This window comes from Chiloscyllium punctatum, chromosome 15 (genome assembly GCF_047496795.1).
Source record: "Chiloscyllium punctatum isolate Juve2018m chromosome 15, sChiPun1.3, whole genome shotgun sequence".
In the NCBI taxonomy this organism is placed as follows: domain Eukaryota; kingdom Metazoa; phylum Chordata; class Chondrichthyes; order Orectolobiformes; family Hemiscylliidae; genus Chiloscyllium; species Chiloscyllium punctatum.
In genome coordinates this window covers 51,908,803-51,928,760 of record NC_092753.1, presented here as the reverse complement: position 1 = coordinate 51,928,760, position 19,958 = coordinate 51,908,803, and the positions used below count along the sequence as shown (strand labels likewise).

General features: G+C 41.5%; 1 protein-coding gene across 1 annotated transcript in view; it reads right to left on the bottom strand.

Annotated features, from left to right (window-relative positions):
* Positions 1–1,062: 1,062 nt before the first annotated feature.
* The window catches only part of otc (ornithine transcarbamylase), a 78,680-nt gene continuing 59,784 nt past the window's right edge, over positions 1,063–19,958 (bottom strand). Inside the window, exons 7-10 of the mRNA XM_072585119.1 lie at positions 19,245–19,298; positions 19,003–19,152; positions 5,149–5,286; positions 1,063–1,419 (exon numbers count right to left, since the gene is read on the bottom strand). Coding sequence (XP_072441220.1) covers positions 1,360–1,419; positions 5,149–5,286; positions 19,003–19,152; positions 19,245–19,298 — 402 coding nt within the window. The 3' untranslated portion in view covers positions 1,063–1,359. The remainder of the gene's footprint in view (positions 1,420–5,148; positions 5,287–19,002; positions 19,153–19,244; positions 19,299–19,958) is intronic.

Sequence of the window (19,958 nt, the reverse complement as noted above, 5' to 3'; positions counted from 1 at the left end):
AGACAGAAGTAGATTTTATGATTACATTTTCCTAGCCTTTGGAAATTGTGATTTTTCAATCCATTAACATTAATGAATGGAAAATCATGGATTTTTAACATTATTTTTGGATATGTGACTTGAGTGAGCAAAGTTCCCTGTCTGGAACTTGCAATTGGAAAATTCATCCCTGTGGGTCTATGTGAAAGTAGCAGATGCTGACCTTATTGACTGTAAAGTCATGCGAGCAGAGAGGATGTCCTACCCAAAATATACAATTCCATTCTGCCTCTAACTAAATTCTCATGAATAAATATGAATAACAGAGAGATAGACAAAATATACCAGTATAGAAACACAGAAATAGGAGTAGACAATTCAGCCCTTAAAGCCTGCCCTATCATTCAATTTTTGGGTGGCACGGTGGCTCAGTGGTTAGCGCTGCTGCCACACAGCACCAGGGACCTGGGTTCGATTCCAGTCTCGGGCAACTATCTATGTGGAGTTTGCATATTCTCCCCATGTCTCTGGGTACTCCAGTTTCCTCCCACAATCCAAAGATGTGCAGATTAGATAAATTGGCCATGCTAAATTGCCCACAGAGTTCAAGGATGTGAAGGCTTGGTGCATTAGTCAGAGGTAAATATAGGATAATAGGGTCTGGGTGGGTTGCTCTTCGGAGGGTCGATGTGGACTTGTTGGCCTGAAAGGCCTGTTTCCGCACTGCAGGAATTCTATTCTATGACCGTGATTGATCGTCCAACTCAGTTCCCTGTTCCTGTTTTATAAACCACACACCCTTTGATCCCTTTTGACCTAAGAACTATATCTAACTCCTTCTTGAAAACATTAAATGTTTTGGCCTCAATCGCTTTCTGTAGCAGAAAATTCCACAGGCTCACCACTCTCTGGATAAATTTCTCCTCACCTCAGCCATGAGTGGCAATACCCAAAACCTTAGACTGTGCCCCTTAACTGATTTAAGTGATTGTATTTCAATAAGATGATGAGACAGTTCACTAAATGTTTGTTTACTCTGTAAACAATATAAGCCAACAAAATATAAGTAACCAGATCAAGGAGTTATATAGTTACACATTCTCTTGCTGCTTTTTTATTATCTTTAGGCTTGCATTGTGGATGTTGAGTAGGACAGGATATAGAATGTTAACATGAAATATCTGCATTTCGACATTGATCAAAAGATCTCTTGTAATCTTCTAATTTCTTCTTGATTACTGCAAATAAGCCATATTGTCATCATAGTGCAGCAAAATGATGTAATTTAATTATATAATAAAAACTGTAAAGTTAAAGCATTTCTGGATGCTCTTCATAGAGTGCTTCCATTGCATGTCAACGTTGGCTGGAAGAAAGGATTCAGAATTTTGGCTTGGAGCGTTTTGGGGTATAATCTGTTAGTATGCTCACCATTGCACCCTGTTTGAAGAAAACACAAACAAAAGGTAATTCATGTTAAAACTGTGATAATTCTTCAGTGGTATAATACTGGACTCCTGTGGAGGCCATCTACATAAATCTTTTACTGACCTGCGCTAACATTTGCAGGCCAGATAGCTGATTGGATGATAAAGTGCCATATGTATATAAAAACTAGTTAGATCCATTTCAGACCATATATCCAACTGTGATCCCATTAGGTATCCAAAGCATACACATGTACTTTGTTTGCAAATAATGGGGCTCTGTGCATTAATATATGAAGCATCCAGTGCATGCAAATGTGCAGCATTGCATGCTCAACTGCCATTCTTTCCGGATGGAAAGTACATGAATTCACATTGTGCTTGTTTACAATTTAATAAAATGGATGACATTCATTCTTTGGTTCATTCCTAATGTCTTGAGCAATCGGTTAACCTGCCTGGGTGAGATTTAAACAAAGCTTGGTAGTTAACTGTTATCCATCATCTAACTGGTACATCTACCAACCGGAGTCCACTTGCCAACCAATCAGCACTCTTTTCGCAAATGGTATAAAGTATTGTTTTCCTTTATGTTGATACATTTACATTTGCCCTGATGACTGCAAGATGCACAGCATTAGCAAAGTGTGCCTTTTTTCAGCAATACTCAAATTCTGCACCACCAAATGGCTATTCATATTCCATTTTGTCATCTTCATCATTATCATTACTAACATGTTGCATTTATTTATTGTCTGTAACATAGTTGAAATTATAGAACCTATAAAAGTAGCAAAATGTCTCATGGAGGTTCACAGGAACATTATCTAAATTAAAACAAAACTGAGCTACAGAGATACTAAAATAGGTGACCAGAAATTTTGCTAAACTGCTGGGACTTCAGAAATTTTGAAAGGAGGATGGAGATATTGAAGCCAAGAGGTTTAAAGCAGAAATTACAAAGCTCAGATATGAGACAGCTGAAGGAATAATCGTCACTTGTGGGATAAAATAAAACAGGGATGAACAAAAAAACCAGAATTGGAGGAATACAGAGTCCTGGAGTGTTATAGCAGTAAAGGAGATTACAAAGATAGAGAGATGCACTGGCATAGAAAGTGAGGGAACAAAATGGAGTCAGCTATTATGTGGCATAGTACTTCAGTAAATACTTCATTCAATGTAAAGAGAAACTGCTGTTTGTGAGCCTAAGTAATTAGTTCTGAAGAAGTATCACTGGACCCAAAATGTTAACTCTGACTTCTCTCCACAGACATTGCCAGATCAACTGAGATTTTCCAGAAATTTCTGTTTTTGTTTGAGTAGTTATATACATAACCTTCTTCACTGAGGTTTTAATTGATTCTCAAACAAATACAGAAAAAAAGTGAAATGAACTGAATCAAACGCAAATAGTTTGGGAAAGGACATGTTGTATAATGCTAAAAAGAACTGGCAGGCATCATTTGTTCCATCATCAGAATCTGTTCTAACATGGAATTTCATTGAACCATTTTTTGTGGTGAAGGTCACTGAAGTGCTTACATAGTTGATGGTACAGAGTGGCTGATCTGCTTCCTAAGTCAATGCAGAAAACAGTTGCATGAATCACAAAACACTTATCTGAATCAACAATCATGCCATCAGATTTACCCTTAATTTTGTAATGAATTATTTTTCTATAATTAACACATTTAATCTTAAAATCAAAAAGCAAAAACTTAAAAGCTTCAGGGATTTGAACATATATTTTTCCTTGTATTAATAACTCTTGGAATTTCCAGTTTCATAAACATTGTCACATTTTTGTGTTGAATGAGAGGACCAGGAAACATGTTGCTGTGTTTTGAGAAGATTTGTAGCTCAGGTTGAGGTCTGGATGTAGGTTTGCTCACTGAGCTGTAAGGTTCATCTCCAGATGTTTCGTTACCCTACTAGGTAACATCTTCAGTGGGCCTCAGGCGAAGCACTTTACATGATTCCTGCTTTCTATTTATATGTTTGGTTTTCTTTGGGTTGTTCTTGTCATTTCCTGTGGTGATGTCATTTCCTGTGGTGATGTCATTTCCTGTTCTTTTTCTCAGGGGGTGATAGATGGGGTCTAACTCGATGTGTGTTTATTTATAGAGTTCTAGTTGAAATGTCATGCTTCTAGGAATTCTCGTGCATGTCTCTGTTTGGCTTGTTCTAGGATGGATGTGCTTTCTCAGTTAAAGTGGTATCCTTCCTTATCTGTGTGTAAGGATACAAGTGAGAGAGGGTCATATCGTCTTGTGGCTAGTTGATGTCCACGTATCCTGGTGGCTAGTTTTCTGCTTGTTTGTCCAATGTGGTGTTTGTTACAGTCCTTGCACAGTATCTTGTAAATGGCATTAGTTTTGCTTGGTGTCTGTATAGGGTCTTTCAAGTTCATTAACTGCTGTTTTAGTGTATTGGTGGGTTTGTGGGCTACCATGATGCCAAGGGGTCTGAGTAGTCTGGCAGTCATTTCCGAGATGTCTTTGATGTAGGGGAGAGTGGCTAGGGTCTCTGGACATGTTTTGTCTGCTTGTTTGGGTTTGTTGCTGAGAAATCGGTGGAGTGTGTTCATTGGGTACCCATACTGGCCACCAGGATCCATGAACATCAACTAGCCACAAAACGACATGACCCTCTCTCATTAATATCCTTAGATACAGATAAGGAAGGACACCACTTCGACTGGAACAACACATCCATCTTAGGACAAGCCAAACAGAGACACGCACGAGAATCCCTAGAAGCATGGCATTCCAATCGGAACTCGATCAACAAATACATCGAGTTTGACCCCATCTCCCACCCCTTGAGAAAAAAGAACAGGAAGTGACATCACCACTGGAAATGACATCACCAACCTAAAGAAACCCAAACATATAAATAGAAAGCAGAAATCATCAGCAGTGCTTCACCTGAGACCAACTGAAGATGTTACCTAGTAGGGTGATGAAACGTCTGGGAGCAAACCTACATCCAGAACCTCAACCTGAGCTACAAATCTTCTCAAAAACTTGCTGAATGTTAAATGTTATGAAACAACTAAATCACTTGTTGTGTAGCTTCTTAATTTTAGAAATGTAAAGGATGTCCAACAAACAATTTTGGTCATTTTACAAAGTATAAAATTAAAATTTTAAAATACTGCAACCAGTGCAAAGCCCGTGATCTACAAAGTTAGCTGTTTGAGATTATTACGCACCATGTGCCCAAATTTTGAATCACTCTCAGGTCGACAACTTCAAAGCAATTAAGGCACAACTTGTGAAAACTAAATTGAGTTAATCCAGAAGCTGCAATATAAATGATCCATTAAATAAAACTTGGATTCTTACTCAAATGGAACATGTTTGATCAGTTAAGTATTACAACAATAAATCAGCTAGTATAGCTAACACCAGACTGATAGGCAAACGGATGGTCGCAGTAAGTTCCTAACAATCTCACTGGGAGAAAAGTAATGTTGTTTTAGCTCTTTACCTGATATTGTATTTCCAAAATTTAATGATATCCAATATATCTAACAACTTAACATTCATAGAGTCATACAGCATGGAAACAGACCCTTTGGCCCAAGCAGTCCATGCTGAATAAATCTCAAACATCATGTCTTTTATGTGGGTTAGAAATATTTCAAGAAGCTTTACTGTTTGACCATAGTCGCTTCTGTTCTTATTACAATTACAGTTTTCACAAGTTATAAATCCAATACTCTCCTTTTTCTTACCATGATTGTCCATTTTCTATTTTCAGCTTCTTGGAAGACCAGAGATTTTGGGGAGTAAAATACTTCATCATCAACTTCTTCTGGCTTTCGTGGCAAACAATGCAGGAATATCCAGTTTGGTGCAGCATACTGTCCAGTCTGTAATAACATAAAAAGCATAAGTTATTGAATACACACAATAGACAATAGACAATACGTGCAGGAGTAGGCCATTCTGCCCCTCGAACCTGCACCACCATTCAATATGATCATGGCTGGTCATCCTTGATCAGTATCCTGTTCCTGCCTTATCTCCATAACCCTTGATTCCACTATCCTTGAGAGCTCTAGCCAACTCTTTCTTAAATGAATCCAGAGACTGGGCCTCCACTGCCCTCTGGGGCAGAGCATTCCACACAGCCACCACTCTCTGGGTGAAGAAGTTTCTCCTCATCTCTGTCCTAAATGGTCTACCCCGTATTTTTAAGCTGTGTCCTCTGATTCGGCACTCACCCATCAGCAGAAACATGTTTCCTGCCTCCAGAGTGTCCAATCCTTTAATAATCTTGTATGTCTCAATCAGATCCCCTCTCAGTCTTCTAAACTCAAGGGTATACAAGCCCAGTCGCTCCAGTCTTTCAGTGTAAGGTAGTCCCGCTATTCCAGGAATTGACCTCGTGAACCTACGCTGCACTCCCTCAATAGCCAGTTTTAATGTGGAATCTGTTTTGACATTTGCCTACCTTCTCTAGACAGCCTTCAACAAGAAAATGGCACCAACAATGAGCCATACCCACTGAAATAAGTTATTAAAAAATCACAGTTTATAATATATTAAGCTAGTTTGGGCAGCAGTGGCTCAGAATTGACATTGAACATAACAATGAAATAACTTACTGCAAATGACATAAATGGCTTTGAATGTCAAACTGCTTATGAACTATTTGAGTGCTTTGTTGGATTAAAGCCTTGCAGTCCCAAAAACTGTCTTAGAAGTGAGTTCATGCCAGGCCATTCCTGAACAAAATGCTACAGAATGTGCTTTTTAACCCTTAGAGACATTAAATTACTTTTGTATGTTTCTTGCTTTCTAAAATAAACACTGCATGCAGTTACACACACCAGCTACCAGAGACCTTTCACTGTTCTAACTAATAACTAAAAAATCATGTACTGCTTATAACAAGCAAATTACATTCTCACCATGGTGGTCAACATGGGCTGTATCCACAATGCTCCTATTCCTAAGCATTAAATGAATACTTATTGAAAATGCTACCTCCAATTTGTGAAGTATTTCTTTTGAGGTTAATGATGCATTATGGTTTATAGTTCCACAGACTAGATACCGATACCTAAAAGCCATTTATCAAGTGCAAACCTGAATGCATTATATGCGATTTGGTTATGTGTCACTTCCAAACTCCTTTCTCTCATTTTAACTGTGCATTATGTATCATAAGTCAGAACAATATTTATCCTCACCTTTGTATGCTACAATGGGAAAGCTCTTGAATGCAGGATTAATGAAGGAGAAGGACGGTCCTTACTGCAAATCTGGCCAATGCAAGGAGTAGAACACACCCCAGGAAGAGAATATGATTTATTTCAGATGCAGTGTGGAGGTGGACTTAAAAGCTGGAAGTAATTCTAACGGGTTGTGTTTTCTTGCGTGATTATGTTCCTCTCAGCTCATTACATATGTGCACACAGATAAAAGGCCAAAGTTTATGTGCAGGAAGTTAGCCCCTTCACTGAATCCTTCCAGGCTCCAACAATTCAGCGTTCACATTTTACAGGTACATGGCAACATGTTGCTCTATGCAACACAGGAATATCATTGACTACCCCCCTCTATCCCTTGGAGATGTCAAAAACTGACACCGCACTTTAGCAGCACCTACCTAGTGGTTCTTTCAAGGTTGTCCTGCAGAACTGGGAGGTTCTTTTCCCCAAGGGTGGCAACATGAGGCATTCTGAATGAGGAAAGCAGCCTGGACAGAGGTCAGTGTCAACTGTCTCTGGAGAATTTGACTCCAGTCCTGCAAAAGGTTATATGATCTGCTGTCAGACAAAAGAAATAGAAACTGCTGGAAAGGTTCAGCAGGTCTGGCAGCATCTGTGGAGAGAAATCAGAGTTAATGTTTTACATTAAGTGACGCTTCGTCAGAACCATTCTGACAAAGGATCACTCGATCTGAAACGTTAACTCTGCTTTCTCTCTTTGATGCTGCCAGAGCTCCTGAACTTTTCCAGCAGTTTCTATTTTCTGATTCTGATTTACAGCATCCATAGTTCTTTTGGTCTTTATTTAGTAATGATGCTGTGTGGTGCTAGGGTATGCACCACTGACTCCTCAATGCTTCTTGTCCCTCTGAGTGTGAGTTCACATTGTAAAGCTATCACATGCACAGGACTGTCACATAGGATTGGGTGTGAACCATTGGAGTCAGATGCTTTGTGCAATCACAGAAATACAGAATTGTTGCAGACCAAAAGGAGAAAGTGAGGACTGCAGATGCTGGAGAGTCAGAGTTGAAAAGTGTGGCACTGGATAAGCACAGCAGATCAGGCAGTACCCGAGGAGCAGGAGAATCAACATTTCGGGCATCAGGCCTTCATCAGGAATGAGGGGGTGGAGGACTGGGAGATCAGAGATATATAGGAGGGTGGGGGTGAGGGTGGGTGGAAGGTAGATGGGAAGGCAATAAGTAGATGCAGGTGGGGGATGATGGCGATAGGTCAGGGGGAGGGTGGAGCAGACAGGTGAGAAGGAAGATGGACAGGTAGGACCGTTCAAGAGGGTAGTGCCAAGTTGGAGAGCTGGATTTGGGTTGAGGTGGGGACGTGGGGAGATAAGGAAATTGGTGAAGTCTTGACCCTCCAACCAATCGTCCCATTTCCCGGCACTTGGTCCATATCCCTCTAAACCCCTCCTATTCATATACTCATCCACATGCTTTTTAAATAATGCAATTGTACCAGCCTCCACCACTTCCTCTGGCAGCTCATTCCATACACGCATACCTTCTGCGTGAAAAAGTTGCCCTTAAGTCCCTTTCATATCTTTCCCCTCTCAGCCTAAACCAATGCCCTCTAGTTCTGGACTCCCCCACCCCAGGGAAAAGACTTTGTCCATTTATCCTATCCATGCCTCTCATGATTTTATAAATCTGTATAAGGGCACCCCTCAGCCTTTGATGCTGGGGAAAACAGCCCCAGCCTATTCAGCCTCTCCCCATAGCTCAAATCCTCCAACCTTGGCAACATCCTTGTAAATCTTTTCTGAACCCTTTTAATTTTCACAACATCCTTCCAATAGGAAGGAGACCAGAATTGCATGTAGTAGTCCAAAAGTGGCCTAACCAAAGTCCTGAACAGTTGCAACATGATCTCCCAACTGCTGTACTCAATACTCTCACCAATAAAGGAAAGCATACCAAACGCCTTCTTCACTCTCCTATCTACCTGCGATTCTACTTTCAAGGAGCCATGAACCTGCACTCCAAGGTCTCTTTGTTCAGCAACATTCCCTAGGATCTTACCATTAAGTGTATAAGTCCTGATAAGATTTGCTTTCCCAAAATGTAGCATCTCACATTTATCTAATTAAACTCCACCTCCCACTCCTCAGCCCATTGGCCCATCTGGTCAAGATCCTGTTGTAATCTGAGGTAACCTTCTTTGCTGTCCACTACACCTCCAATTTTAGTGTCATCTGCAAACTTACTAACTATACCTCCTACGTTCACATCAAAATAATTTATATAAATGATGAAAAGTAGTGGACCCAACACCGATTCTTGTGGCACTCCACTGGTCACAGGCCTCCAGTCTGAAAAACAACCCTCCATCTCCACCCTCTGTCTTCTACCTTCAAGCCAGTTCTGTATCCAAATGGGTGGTTCTCCCTGTGTTCCGTGAGATCTAACCTTGCTAATCAGTCTCCCATGGGGAACCTTGTCAAATGCCTTACTGAAGTCCATATAGATCACATCTACCACTCTGCCCTCATCAATCCTCTTTGTTACTTTTTCAAAAAAACTCAGTCAAGTTTGTGAGACATGATTTCCCATGCACAAAGCCATATTGACTATCCCTAATCAGTCCATGCCTTTCCAAATAGGTGCAAATCCTGTCCCTCAGGAATCCCTCCTGCAACTTGCCCACCACCAACGTCAGCCTCGCCAGTCTATAATTCCCAAGCTTGTTCTTACCACCTTTCTTAAATAGCAGTACCATGTTAGCCAACTTCCAGTCTTCTGGCACCTCACCTGTAACTATTGATGATACAAATATCAGCTAAAGCTATCTCATGTCCCCTTTTTGGCATCCTGATTTTCCCTCTTAGGGAGGGAATTCCAGGATTTTGACCCAGTGAAGGAACAGTGATATATTTCCAAGTCAGGATAATGAGTGGCTTGGAGGGGAACTTGAAGGTGGTGGTGTTTCCATATATCTGGCGCTCTTGTCCTTCTAGAAGAAGTGGTCGTGGGTGTGGAAGCTGTTATTTGAGGATCTTTGGTGAATTTCTGTAGTGCATCTTGGAGATAGTACACACTGCTGCTCCTAAATGTTGGTGGTGGAGGGAGTGGATACTTGAGAATGTCATGTCAATCAAGTGGATTACTTTGTCCTGGATGGTGTCAAGCTTCTTGAGTGTTTTTGGAGCTGCATCCATCCAGGCAAATGGGGAGTATTCCTGACTTGTGACTTGTGTGGGTGGGAGTAACCATGAGGTTTTGACATATTTTTGGCGCAGAGTTTGTGTCATGCCTCCTCATTGGCCCCGCTAGTAAGCTCAGTAGCCCTTGGCTGCTGAGTGACATAACGACTGAGAAAAAGTACGAGACTGCTGTGGTTTGCTTAGACCGGATACCTTGGTATCACTTTCAACAAAGAATGAGTTTTCCATGTTCAATGGAGCAGTCTGGCTGGGAAGCATCCCGGATAAATAACCTCCCCGCAGTCTCGTCCACAACTACGAGCTATGGTACTAAGTTGTAAATGCACCTGCTCTTCAAAGCTGGCAACAAGATCATTCTCAAATCAAACCGAGACAGTGATCTTGGGATGATACCTCTTGCTTTACTTGGAACTGAGTTCAGCTATTCCTCCCAGGGAGCCAACTAGCCCAGTAGTGGATGACACTGATAATGTTGTTGAAAGACCCGTGTGGGCGGCCCATCCACCAGATGATATACCATCACTACCCAAACCTTTCACAACAAGGATTATCAAATGTCGAAACAGGGCACAGAGTATTCGGCAAACAAGACCGAAATCGAGATCGATGGTATGACAACCGAGACAACTGTCATCATGGAAGGAGTTGTTATTTAACCAATATATGACAGAACATCTGTCTGAGAGGTTATTATCCATTACCCCGTCGACGGGTTGCTCTGCATAGACTGCGATGCCCTCTTCCCCACGATGAGCCTGTTTCAGATCCATATGACCAAGGTGCATCAAATTAAGAACATCCGGACAAAATGTTCACGCTGCAATAAAGTTGGACAGTATAACACAATCTTCTGCCATTACCCCACGTGCAAGGGTAAGAAACCCCCTCAATCAGGGGACTTTGCATGCAGTATATGTGACCAACAGTTTACAACCCAGGCTGGACTTGGTCAACACGAAAAACATCAACACCCCATTCTACAGAATGAAAATCGCCTCAAAACAGCACTCAAGGTCAAAGCAAATGGAGGAGAAGCAATCGCATATGGTCACAGGAGGAGGTTGCACTCCTGAGGGAATTAGAAAAGAGATTTGCAGGATGCAAATTCCTTAATGAAGAGATCGCTAGCATCCTTAAAATGAAAACACCCCAGCAAATCTCTGACAAATGTAGAAATCTTGCGAACACTCCACCGAGGTCCTAATCCCAAATGATACGAGTATGACTGATGATTTGCATGAATCTGAGGCAGAGAGTGTTCAGGATAATGCCAATGAACCAAACCCACATCAAAGAGCTAACTGCAGAACACCGACTTCAATCCCTAAGCATTGGGACATAGATGACCAGCTAAAACAAGCTGAGGAGCTTTTGAGCATGAGGAGTGACTTGGACACTCTAGCCCTAGGGATTGGACTAATGGAGAGTATTACTAACCTCGTAAAGAATGGTGAGGATGGACAGAATAAATGGAAAAAGCCTCAAGGAGGCCAGACTAAAAAAGACACAAAGACAGGCAACAATACCAGTGCAAAGAAAAGATGGGCAACACGTAGAGCTCTGTTCAGAGCAACGCAGCAGCTCTACAAAACCAACCGGTGCCAGCTAGCTCGAGAGATCACGGGGGCGTCAACATCATCCACTTGTCCTCTCCCAACAGAGGAACTGGAGGCATGTTTCCGAGATACATTGTCTGTACCAAATCATAAATCCAGCATTAGCAAATGCGCCCCATATACCGGGAACGTAGATGATGGATCCTTGATGAAACCCATAGAGGTAGAAGAGGTCAAGAAAGCCATCAAGGGAATAAATGAGCACAGTGTCGCTGGACCAGATGGCCTGAAACTGAGTGTAAGATCCGTTCGTGAGGAGGAGGAAACTCGCCTACCCTGACTCTTCTCTCTATAGTTAAGATCAAGCACGATACCGGAATCATTAAAAAAAGAGTCAAATGGTCTTGCTTCCTCAGTGCGACGATGGAGACCACCTGAAAAACATTGACAACTGGTGGCCAATAATCATTGGTCTTATGCTGCTAAGAATGTTTACAAAAATAATGGCAAAATGCCTCAGTGAAACTGTCGAAATTAACATTAGACAGAAGGGGTTTACAGCAGCCACTCCCAGGTGCAATGAAACATTATCATCCTCAAGAACATAATTAAGGGACTGAAGCATAACTGTAAGGACCTTGCAGTTCAACTCAGTTGGGCACAAATTACTATTGAAAATGCTGCAGACAGCACATTTCCCAAAAGCCTTTTGTAGACCTGATCAAGGATCTCTACACTGGCAACACAACAGTGATAGAAGGGAATGGAACTTATAACACTCCAATAAACATTGAGAGAGGCATAAAGCAGGGTGACCCACTCTCATCCATATTATTTAACATCACTCTGGATCCTTTGATATGCTCTCTGGAGAAGGCCAATTCAGGGGTCACCATGCCCCTGGGAGGCAGAAGAGTCAACAACTCGACTTTAGCCTTTGTAGATGACATTGCCCTTCTGAGTGACTCTCACACCAGTATGGGGAGGAGTCTGAAGCTGCTGCAGTCATACGGGCCTCAATATTAACATCGCAAAGACAAAAGGCTTCCACTTTATGTTCAAGAGGAAGACCTTCCTGTACAATCACTTTACTAACTGGATGCTGCATAACGAGTCTATAGCATATATACCCCCAGGTGATACTGAGAATACCTGGGTGCCCGAATCGACCCATGGGCAGGTGTGTCAGAAGGAGAATGGGAGGAAAGACTTAAGACATGGGTGAAAGGAATACAGGCAGCAGCTCTCCGACCGAGGCAATGCCTGGAAATCTTAAAAACTCATGTCATCACCAGATTGTATTTTCACTTGCTCCTGATTGAAACATCTCAAAGCACACTCATAAAACTGGACTAGATTATATGCAATGCCACAAAAGAATTCCTACACCTACCACCTCATACCAATGATTGGATCCTGCATGCCAGCAACAGGAATGGTGGTCTGGGCTTGTCAAAACTAAAAGTGCAGATTCCATCCACGATTCTACACAAATGTGAGGCACTCGAGATGTCTAATGATGTGATCATACAGGCCTCCTTTCAATATAGAGGAGAATGCAACAGAGACACCATTGCAGGACTGCGAGAACTCAAAGTCCTCAAGGAAATCAAAGATTTCCTGCCCGGTAGCCAAAGTGGCATCAAAGGGAAAATGGACCCAATGACGCAATTATGCCAGCACTTTAAGAGGCTGATGCTAGGTGACAGAAACCACCCAACAGGTATGCAGGATGGAGAGAATGGGAGTTTGAAAGGTGGCGAAGGCTTCAATGTCAAGGGGCAGGCATTCAGTATTACAATGATGACAAAATCTCAGACTCTTGGTTGAAACTAGCAATTCATCTAAAATCCTCACAGTTTATAAACAGCTTGCTCCTGTGGAGTATTCCATACCCGACAAGATCCACCCTATCATGGGGAAGACCAATCAGAATCAAAACTTGCCAAAGATTTGAGACGGAAATCAAAACCATTTCACACATCTCAGGTTGTTGCCCATTCGTTAAAAATGCTTGAATAAAATGCCATAATAAGATCGTAGACCAGTTGCGGAAGCATGTCAGTAAGTATGGCTGGACATAATACATTGTGCCGAGATTGGTTGCAAAAGATGGCTCACCATGGAAACCCGCTCTCGTATTTAAGAAAGGTCAAAACATCACGGTGGTCGATGTTACAGTGTGGTACAAAAATGACAGCAAAGCTCTGGAAAGGGTGTAGCAGGAGAAAAAAACCAAAATACAACGATCTTAACGCCGAGATAATGGAACTGACGGGAGGCTCTGAGCCTAAGTACTTTGGCTTTGTGATGGGCACTTGGGGCAAGTGGCTGAACTTGAATAATAGCCTCAGGAAATTCCTCGGCATTGACAATCCAAACATTCATCCAGGCTCATCTTATCACTGACATTTGAATTACTACAACTCTTCAGTGATAAGTGAGCAAAATACTGCAGACTGGCTCCGGCCGGAGACAGGTACCGGCCAAACCCAACCAAAAAAAACTTTTTTAAAAATTAAAGAAAAACAGGGGTGCCAGTCCATTAAAACCAAGATCAGTTACAACACCAAATTGATGCAGTAAATCATATTTTGAGCCTCATGTAATGCCAGTACAACCGGGACCCTGGCCCATGGTAATGCTAGGAAGTACACATTGTAAAGACTCGGAAAAGGCACTCATGTGAGTGTTTCAAAGTAGATGGTGGACAGGCTTTGTGGGGGTCAGGAGGTGAGTTACTTGCTACAGTATTCGTGGCCTCTGACCTGCTCTTGTAGCCACTTGTGTTTATATGGTGAGTCTAGTTGAGTTTCTAGTCAGTGATAACTTCTGGATGTTGATAGTGGGAGATTCAGTGATAGTAAGATGATTGAATGTCATGGGCGGTGGTTAGATTCTCTCTTATTGGTGATAGTTATTGCCTGGCATTTGTGTGGTGCAAATGTTACTTTCCTCCATGTCAGCCCAAGCCTGGATATTGTCCAGAACTTGTAGCATTTGAACATGGACTGCTTCAGTATCTCAAGAATTGCAAATGGTGCTGAACATCATTGGTGAACATCCCTACTTCTGACCTTATAATGGAAGGAAGTTCATTGATGAAGTAGCTGAAGGTGGTTGGGTCTAGGCCACTACCCAGAGGAACTCTTGTTCAGATGTCCTGGAGCTGAGATGACTAACCTCTAACAACCACGACTGACTTCCTATGTGCCAGGTATTGACTCCAACCAATGGGGGGTTTCCTCCCAATACCCATTGATTCCAGTTTTGCTGGGGCTCTTTGATGCCACAATGTAGGTTCAATGCAGCCTTGATGTCAAGGGCTGTCAGTCTCATCTCACCTCTGGAAGTCATCTCTTTTGTCTATGTTTGAATCAAGACTGTAATGAGGTCAGGAGTGGAGTGGCCCTGGTGGAACCCAAAGTGGGTGTCACTGAGCAGGTTATTGTTGAGTAGGTGCTGCATGATAGCATTATTAATGACACCCCATCACATTACTAATGGAGTGGTAATTGGCTGAGTTGGATTTGTTCTGTTTTTATGTACAGGACATACTTGGGCAAATTTCCACATTGTTGGGTAGATAACAGTGTTCTAACTGTACTGGAACAGCTTGGCTAAGGAAGTGGCAAATTCTGGAGCACAAGTCTTCAGCACTACTGCTGAAATGTTGTCAGGGCTCGTAGCCTTGGCAGTATCTAGTGTCTCCAACTGTTTCTTGCTATCACGTGGAGTGAACTGAATTGGCTGAAGACTGGTATTTGTTATGTTGGGAACCACTGGAGGAGGCCATGCTGGATCATCCACATGATACTTCTGGCTGAAGATGGCTGTAAAAGCTTCAGCCTTGAGTTTTGCACTGGTGTGCTGGCCTCTTCCATCGTTGAGGATGGGGATATTTGTGGAGCCTCATCTTCCAGTGCGTTGTTTAATTGTCCACCAGCATTCATAACTGGATGTGCCAGGATGGCAGAGCTTAGATTTGATCCATTGGTTGTGGAATTGGTTAGCTCTGTCTATCTCTTGCTGCTTATGCTGTTTGGTGTGCGAGTAGTCCTGTTTGGTAGCTTCACCAGTTTGGCACCTCATTTTCAGGTATGTCTGGTGCTGCTCTTGGCATGCCCTCCTGCACCATCCATTGAACCAGGATTGATTCCCCCTTCTTGACGGTAATGGGGTTACAGATTGTGCTGGAGTTTCATTCTGCGGATGTTGATGGCCCACACTGCCTCATGGATGCCGAATTTTGAGTTGCTAGATCTGTTTGAAATCTGTCCCACTCAGCACGGCGATAGTGCCACACAACACAATGGATGTTAGTCTCAATGTGAAGGCGGGACTTTGTCAACCCCAGAACTATGCTGTGGTCACTCTTACCGATACTGCCATGGACAGATGCATCTGCATCTGGCAGGTTGGTAAGGATGAGGTCAAGTATGTTTTTTAGGAGCAAGTGAGGACAACAGGTCAGACAGCATCCAAGGAACAGGAAAATCGACATTTCGGGCATGAGCCCTTCATCAGATTTACTAACCTGCTGTGCTTTTCCAGCACCACACTCTAAACTCAAGTATGTTTTTTCTCTGTTGGTTCCCTCATCAACTGCTGCAAACCCAATCTAGCAGCTCTGTCCTTTAGGACCCAAACAGCTCAATCAGTAATACTGCTGCTGAGCCATTCTTGGTGATGGACACTGATATTCACCACTGAGAGTACAGCTTGTGTCCTTGCCATCCTCAGTGTTCCCTCCAAGTATTGCTCAACATGAACGAGTATCAATTTATCTGTTGAGGGAGGACAGTATATGGTAATCAGTAGGAGGTTTCCTTGCTCAAATTTAACCTGAAACCGTGAGACTTCATGGGGTTTGGAATCAATGTTGAGGACATCCAGGAACAACTCCCTCCCGAATTTTATACTATCATCCGACCACGTCTGCTGGGTCTGTCCTGCCGGTGGTAAAAACAGTGACCCACTGGGAGACCAAATGAACAAACCAATTTGGTTGAAATCTCAACCAATCCAATCAAGTTGATGTAAAGTTCATTGTGAGTGAGATGCAGGTACAAGTCGAGATGCCCTACAGGCTGCAAACTTCAGATTACCACCAGCCAAGACCCTAGATGTTGTAAAAAGCAAGTGATTGAAGCTGGTATAGGGATTATAGAAAGGCAAAAGATCTCAGGACGCAAATCTGCTGTCAACACCAAAGCAGTTTATGAACCTAGTTTAGAATGACTGGAGTGAATGTGGAAGGTGTATATGTTGCCACTTCAATTCTTATACTGTTGTTTCATATTGAACTTGTAACAGAATGCTCATTGTAAAAAGAAAATGGTATTTGCTTTAATTCTTCATGTGGGGACATGTTACATTAGTGACAAATATGGACTTTCAGTTTTAACTTTATTCACCAGATTGTGATGCATGAGATGTTCGTGGACTAAAATGTTTAAAAATGGTCAAATACAGGCTTAAAATGGCTTCTGTAATCACCTGACCATAGTTTGAGGCCCGTCAAGGAGATCAATATGGAATAAGCAAAATCATTTGCATGGAAATTACCCCTTTATTTAGACACATTGAAACCAGGCCCCTAAGTCAGTGGCAAGAGATTCACATCTCTTACTGTAATTCATAATTTGATATATTGTGAACTTGGGAAGACAATGGAGCCAAACTTGGAAATATATAAACGAACTATATTTCAGTAGTTGCTCTTTAGTAGAAGAGAAGTGAGAAGCAAAATGAATTTGTAACATGAGCTGGAATTCTCTCACTCCCTGTTTCTCCCAGTATCTCCAAAGACAGTAGCCAGCAAATTAGAGAAACACTGATCACCAAGAATTCAAGGATATCTGCAGATTCCATTATTGCAGAGTATACAGGACAATTACTCAACATCAGGGGATTCAGGTTAAAAATATAATACTTCAAGCATGTTAAGTACTTTTAAGTCCATTGCTTTTATTCTTTCTGTCTGTTTCATACACACTTTCCCTTTTTGAACCTTATAGCTCTATTTGTGTGTAATTGATATCATGTTTATTACCTTCTCTCGTCTTTAGTAGCTCATAAGTTTCCTCTTTCACTCATTCAGTGAAACCTTGCATCCATTTCCTTCATTTGGATTTAGCTAACAACATTTTTAATTCAATTATGATAGCTGAGTGACATAAAGAAATAAACCTATTTGTTGTAACTGATTGAAGGGAGATGGTTAAAAAGAAGAAGCCAGATTACACTCCTGCATAATGATATTTGCAGCTATCTCATGAGAAAGTCTCCAAACCGCTACTCCAGCTTCACATCAAGCATCAACAGCTTAGTAAAACCTCGGGTAAGGGCGGTAAGTTCATGACACGAACAAATTCTTGTTTTTTTTTAATGTGACCTCTAGATTCCACTCCTGAGACAGATGTAAACAAAGAGTCCCAGCCCCAAAGGTTCACTCCTCTAGCCACACTCTGAGGAGGAACAGTCACGAACATTAGAGGGTGCACCAACAAGACCTTCTTCACTAGCCTTCACCAGCACAGACACTCACCTTGGTGGATAAAAGTGTCCCTTGAATTTTCTTTTCTGCTACATGGGTCTCTGAAGTTGACTGCATACATGGAACATCAGAACAACACTGCATATATGCAGCCTTGTGGCTTGGAAGCAACATTTTTAGACTAGCTAGAGTAAGCTCAGGGTCACATTTTGGTGAGTACAGCCCTATGTTAGCTCCCATCTACAGAAGGGAGAAATGGTCAAAACTCCTGACATTTGGAGGACTACTGGAGAACAGGCTCCTGCTGACAGCACAGCTGATGGAGTTGCAAAGGCAAAGGGGAATGTCCAATTAGAGATCATGCATGGACTCAAGTAAAGGGCTGACCAAATCTGATGTTGTGACTCCAGCATTCAAGATTGCTTTGCCTCACCAACTGGGTAATGTTTGTGAGTTGCATATACTTCTGCTGACGTCTCCTTTATACCTAGTGATGAAAACAAAAAATGCGGTGTGTATTTCTATTTTCACATGTGTTGTCGATGCTGTTCTTTTGATCCTGCCTGGTTTTAGGAACTGACAGGACAAATAGATTGTGTCCCTAGAGGTGCACTTTTGCTAAGCAAGTGTGAGGGATTTAGAAATTGAATCAATGGACATTCATTTTGGTTGATTCAAAATTACTGGAAGGATCATACAAATGCTGAACGTCCTGAAGCTCAGGCTGCAAAATTATTTTTCCATTTTTTAATAAACTCACCTTATTGAATGGTTCAAATTATGCAAGAAGCCCAACCAGATCCAATTCCCTGTTCTTCTTTCCCAGTATTGTATTGTAAATGTGTTGCAGTTAACAATGCTTCTTAGAAATCTGTGAAAACGCTACTATATCACTGGTCAAGTACAATATTACATTAGCACGAGGAACTAATGTTCACAACCTTGGTGAAATTAGATCAATTCTAGTTAATTTAGGAATTGGAAAACTATTTAATACAGAGGTGAAAAGCTGGGATGCATATGATGGGGAAGTAATTGACCGAGGCAGGAAATCAAAGGAATAATTACCTGATCTGATGAAAATTGCTGTCTATGCTTTGCACTTTACATTTTTCAGATTTCACAGATCTTACCTTCATGGTGATTTGATAACCATGAAATGCTTTCAGCCTCTCAGCTTTCTCCTCTTCTTGTCCCATGCTGACCCACGTATCTGTTACCAGAACATTAGCTCCACTTGCTGCCTCCAGGGGATCGTTAGTGAAAAACATCTTGGTTCCACACTAATTTCAAGAACAATTGAAAAAGGAAAAGCTCTTTGAAATAAAGAACTTCATCCACAAAATGGAAATACCACCAAAACTTGAAATCCTACCTTTTCTGACAATGACTTGGCAAATGTGGTAACAGTAGCATCGGGTTCGAAGCCCTATAAAGAAAACATAATACATAGATCTTTTCCATTGATGCTGCAGGCTAATGATAGAATAAGTTTGCAAAAAGTCATGAAATGGATCCTCTCCATAATTGTCAAACATTCACAGTCCACTAGGCAGAAGAGCTAATAGCAAACTTTGATAAATATTGCTATCTCAAACTAAATAATCCTAACTAGAAGGATTGGAGTTTTTTACTCGGTTATGAGACACACAAATTTGTCTGCTTCAGTAAAGTCTATGTTATTTGCTTCTCATGTAGGGAGTGAAAAACAGTAAACAGCAGCATTTGAATAGACTGTACTTAAGCAGTGTGCAATAAAGCTGAACTAATCAGTCTTTGGCATTTGGTTCCCTATACTTCCATTCGTAAAAGTTAAACAAACGTTTAGGTACGTAATGGCAACAAGAGTTTATACAATTCTCCAGAAGATGTGAGCATTAATTTATTATTCTTTACTTAGGAGCAACAGTGATTATCCAAACACTACAATAAAAGTTGGGTCAATAGTATATTGGAGCTGAAGGTTTGTGTTATGTTATTATTTGGAAACTTTGATTTTAAAATAAAGTAGTTTAAGTTTGATTTGTTAGTTGTTTGCTTGTTAGTTCTATGTTGTGTGGATTAAGACAGCAAGAACATGGTTTGGGTT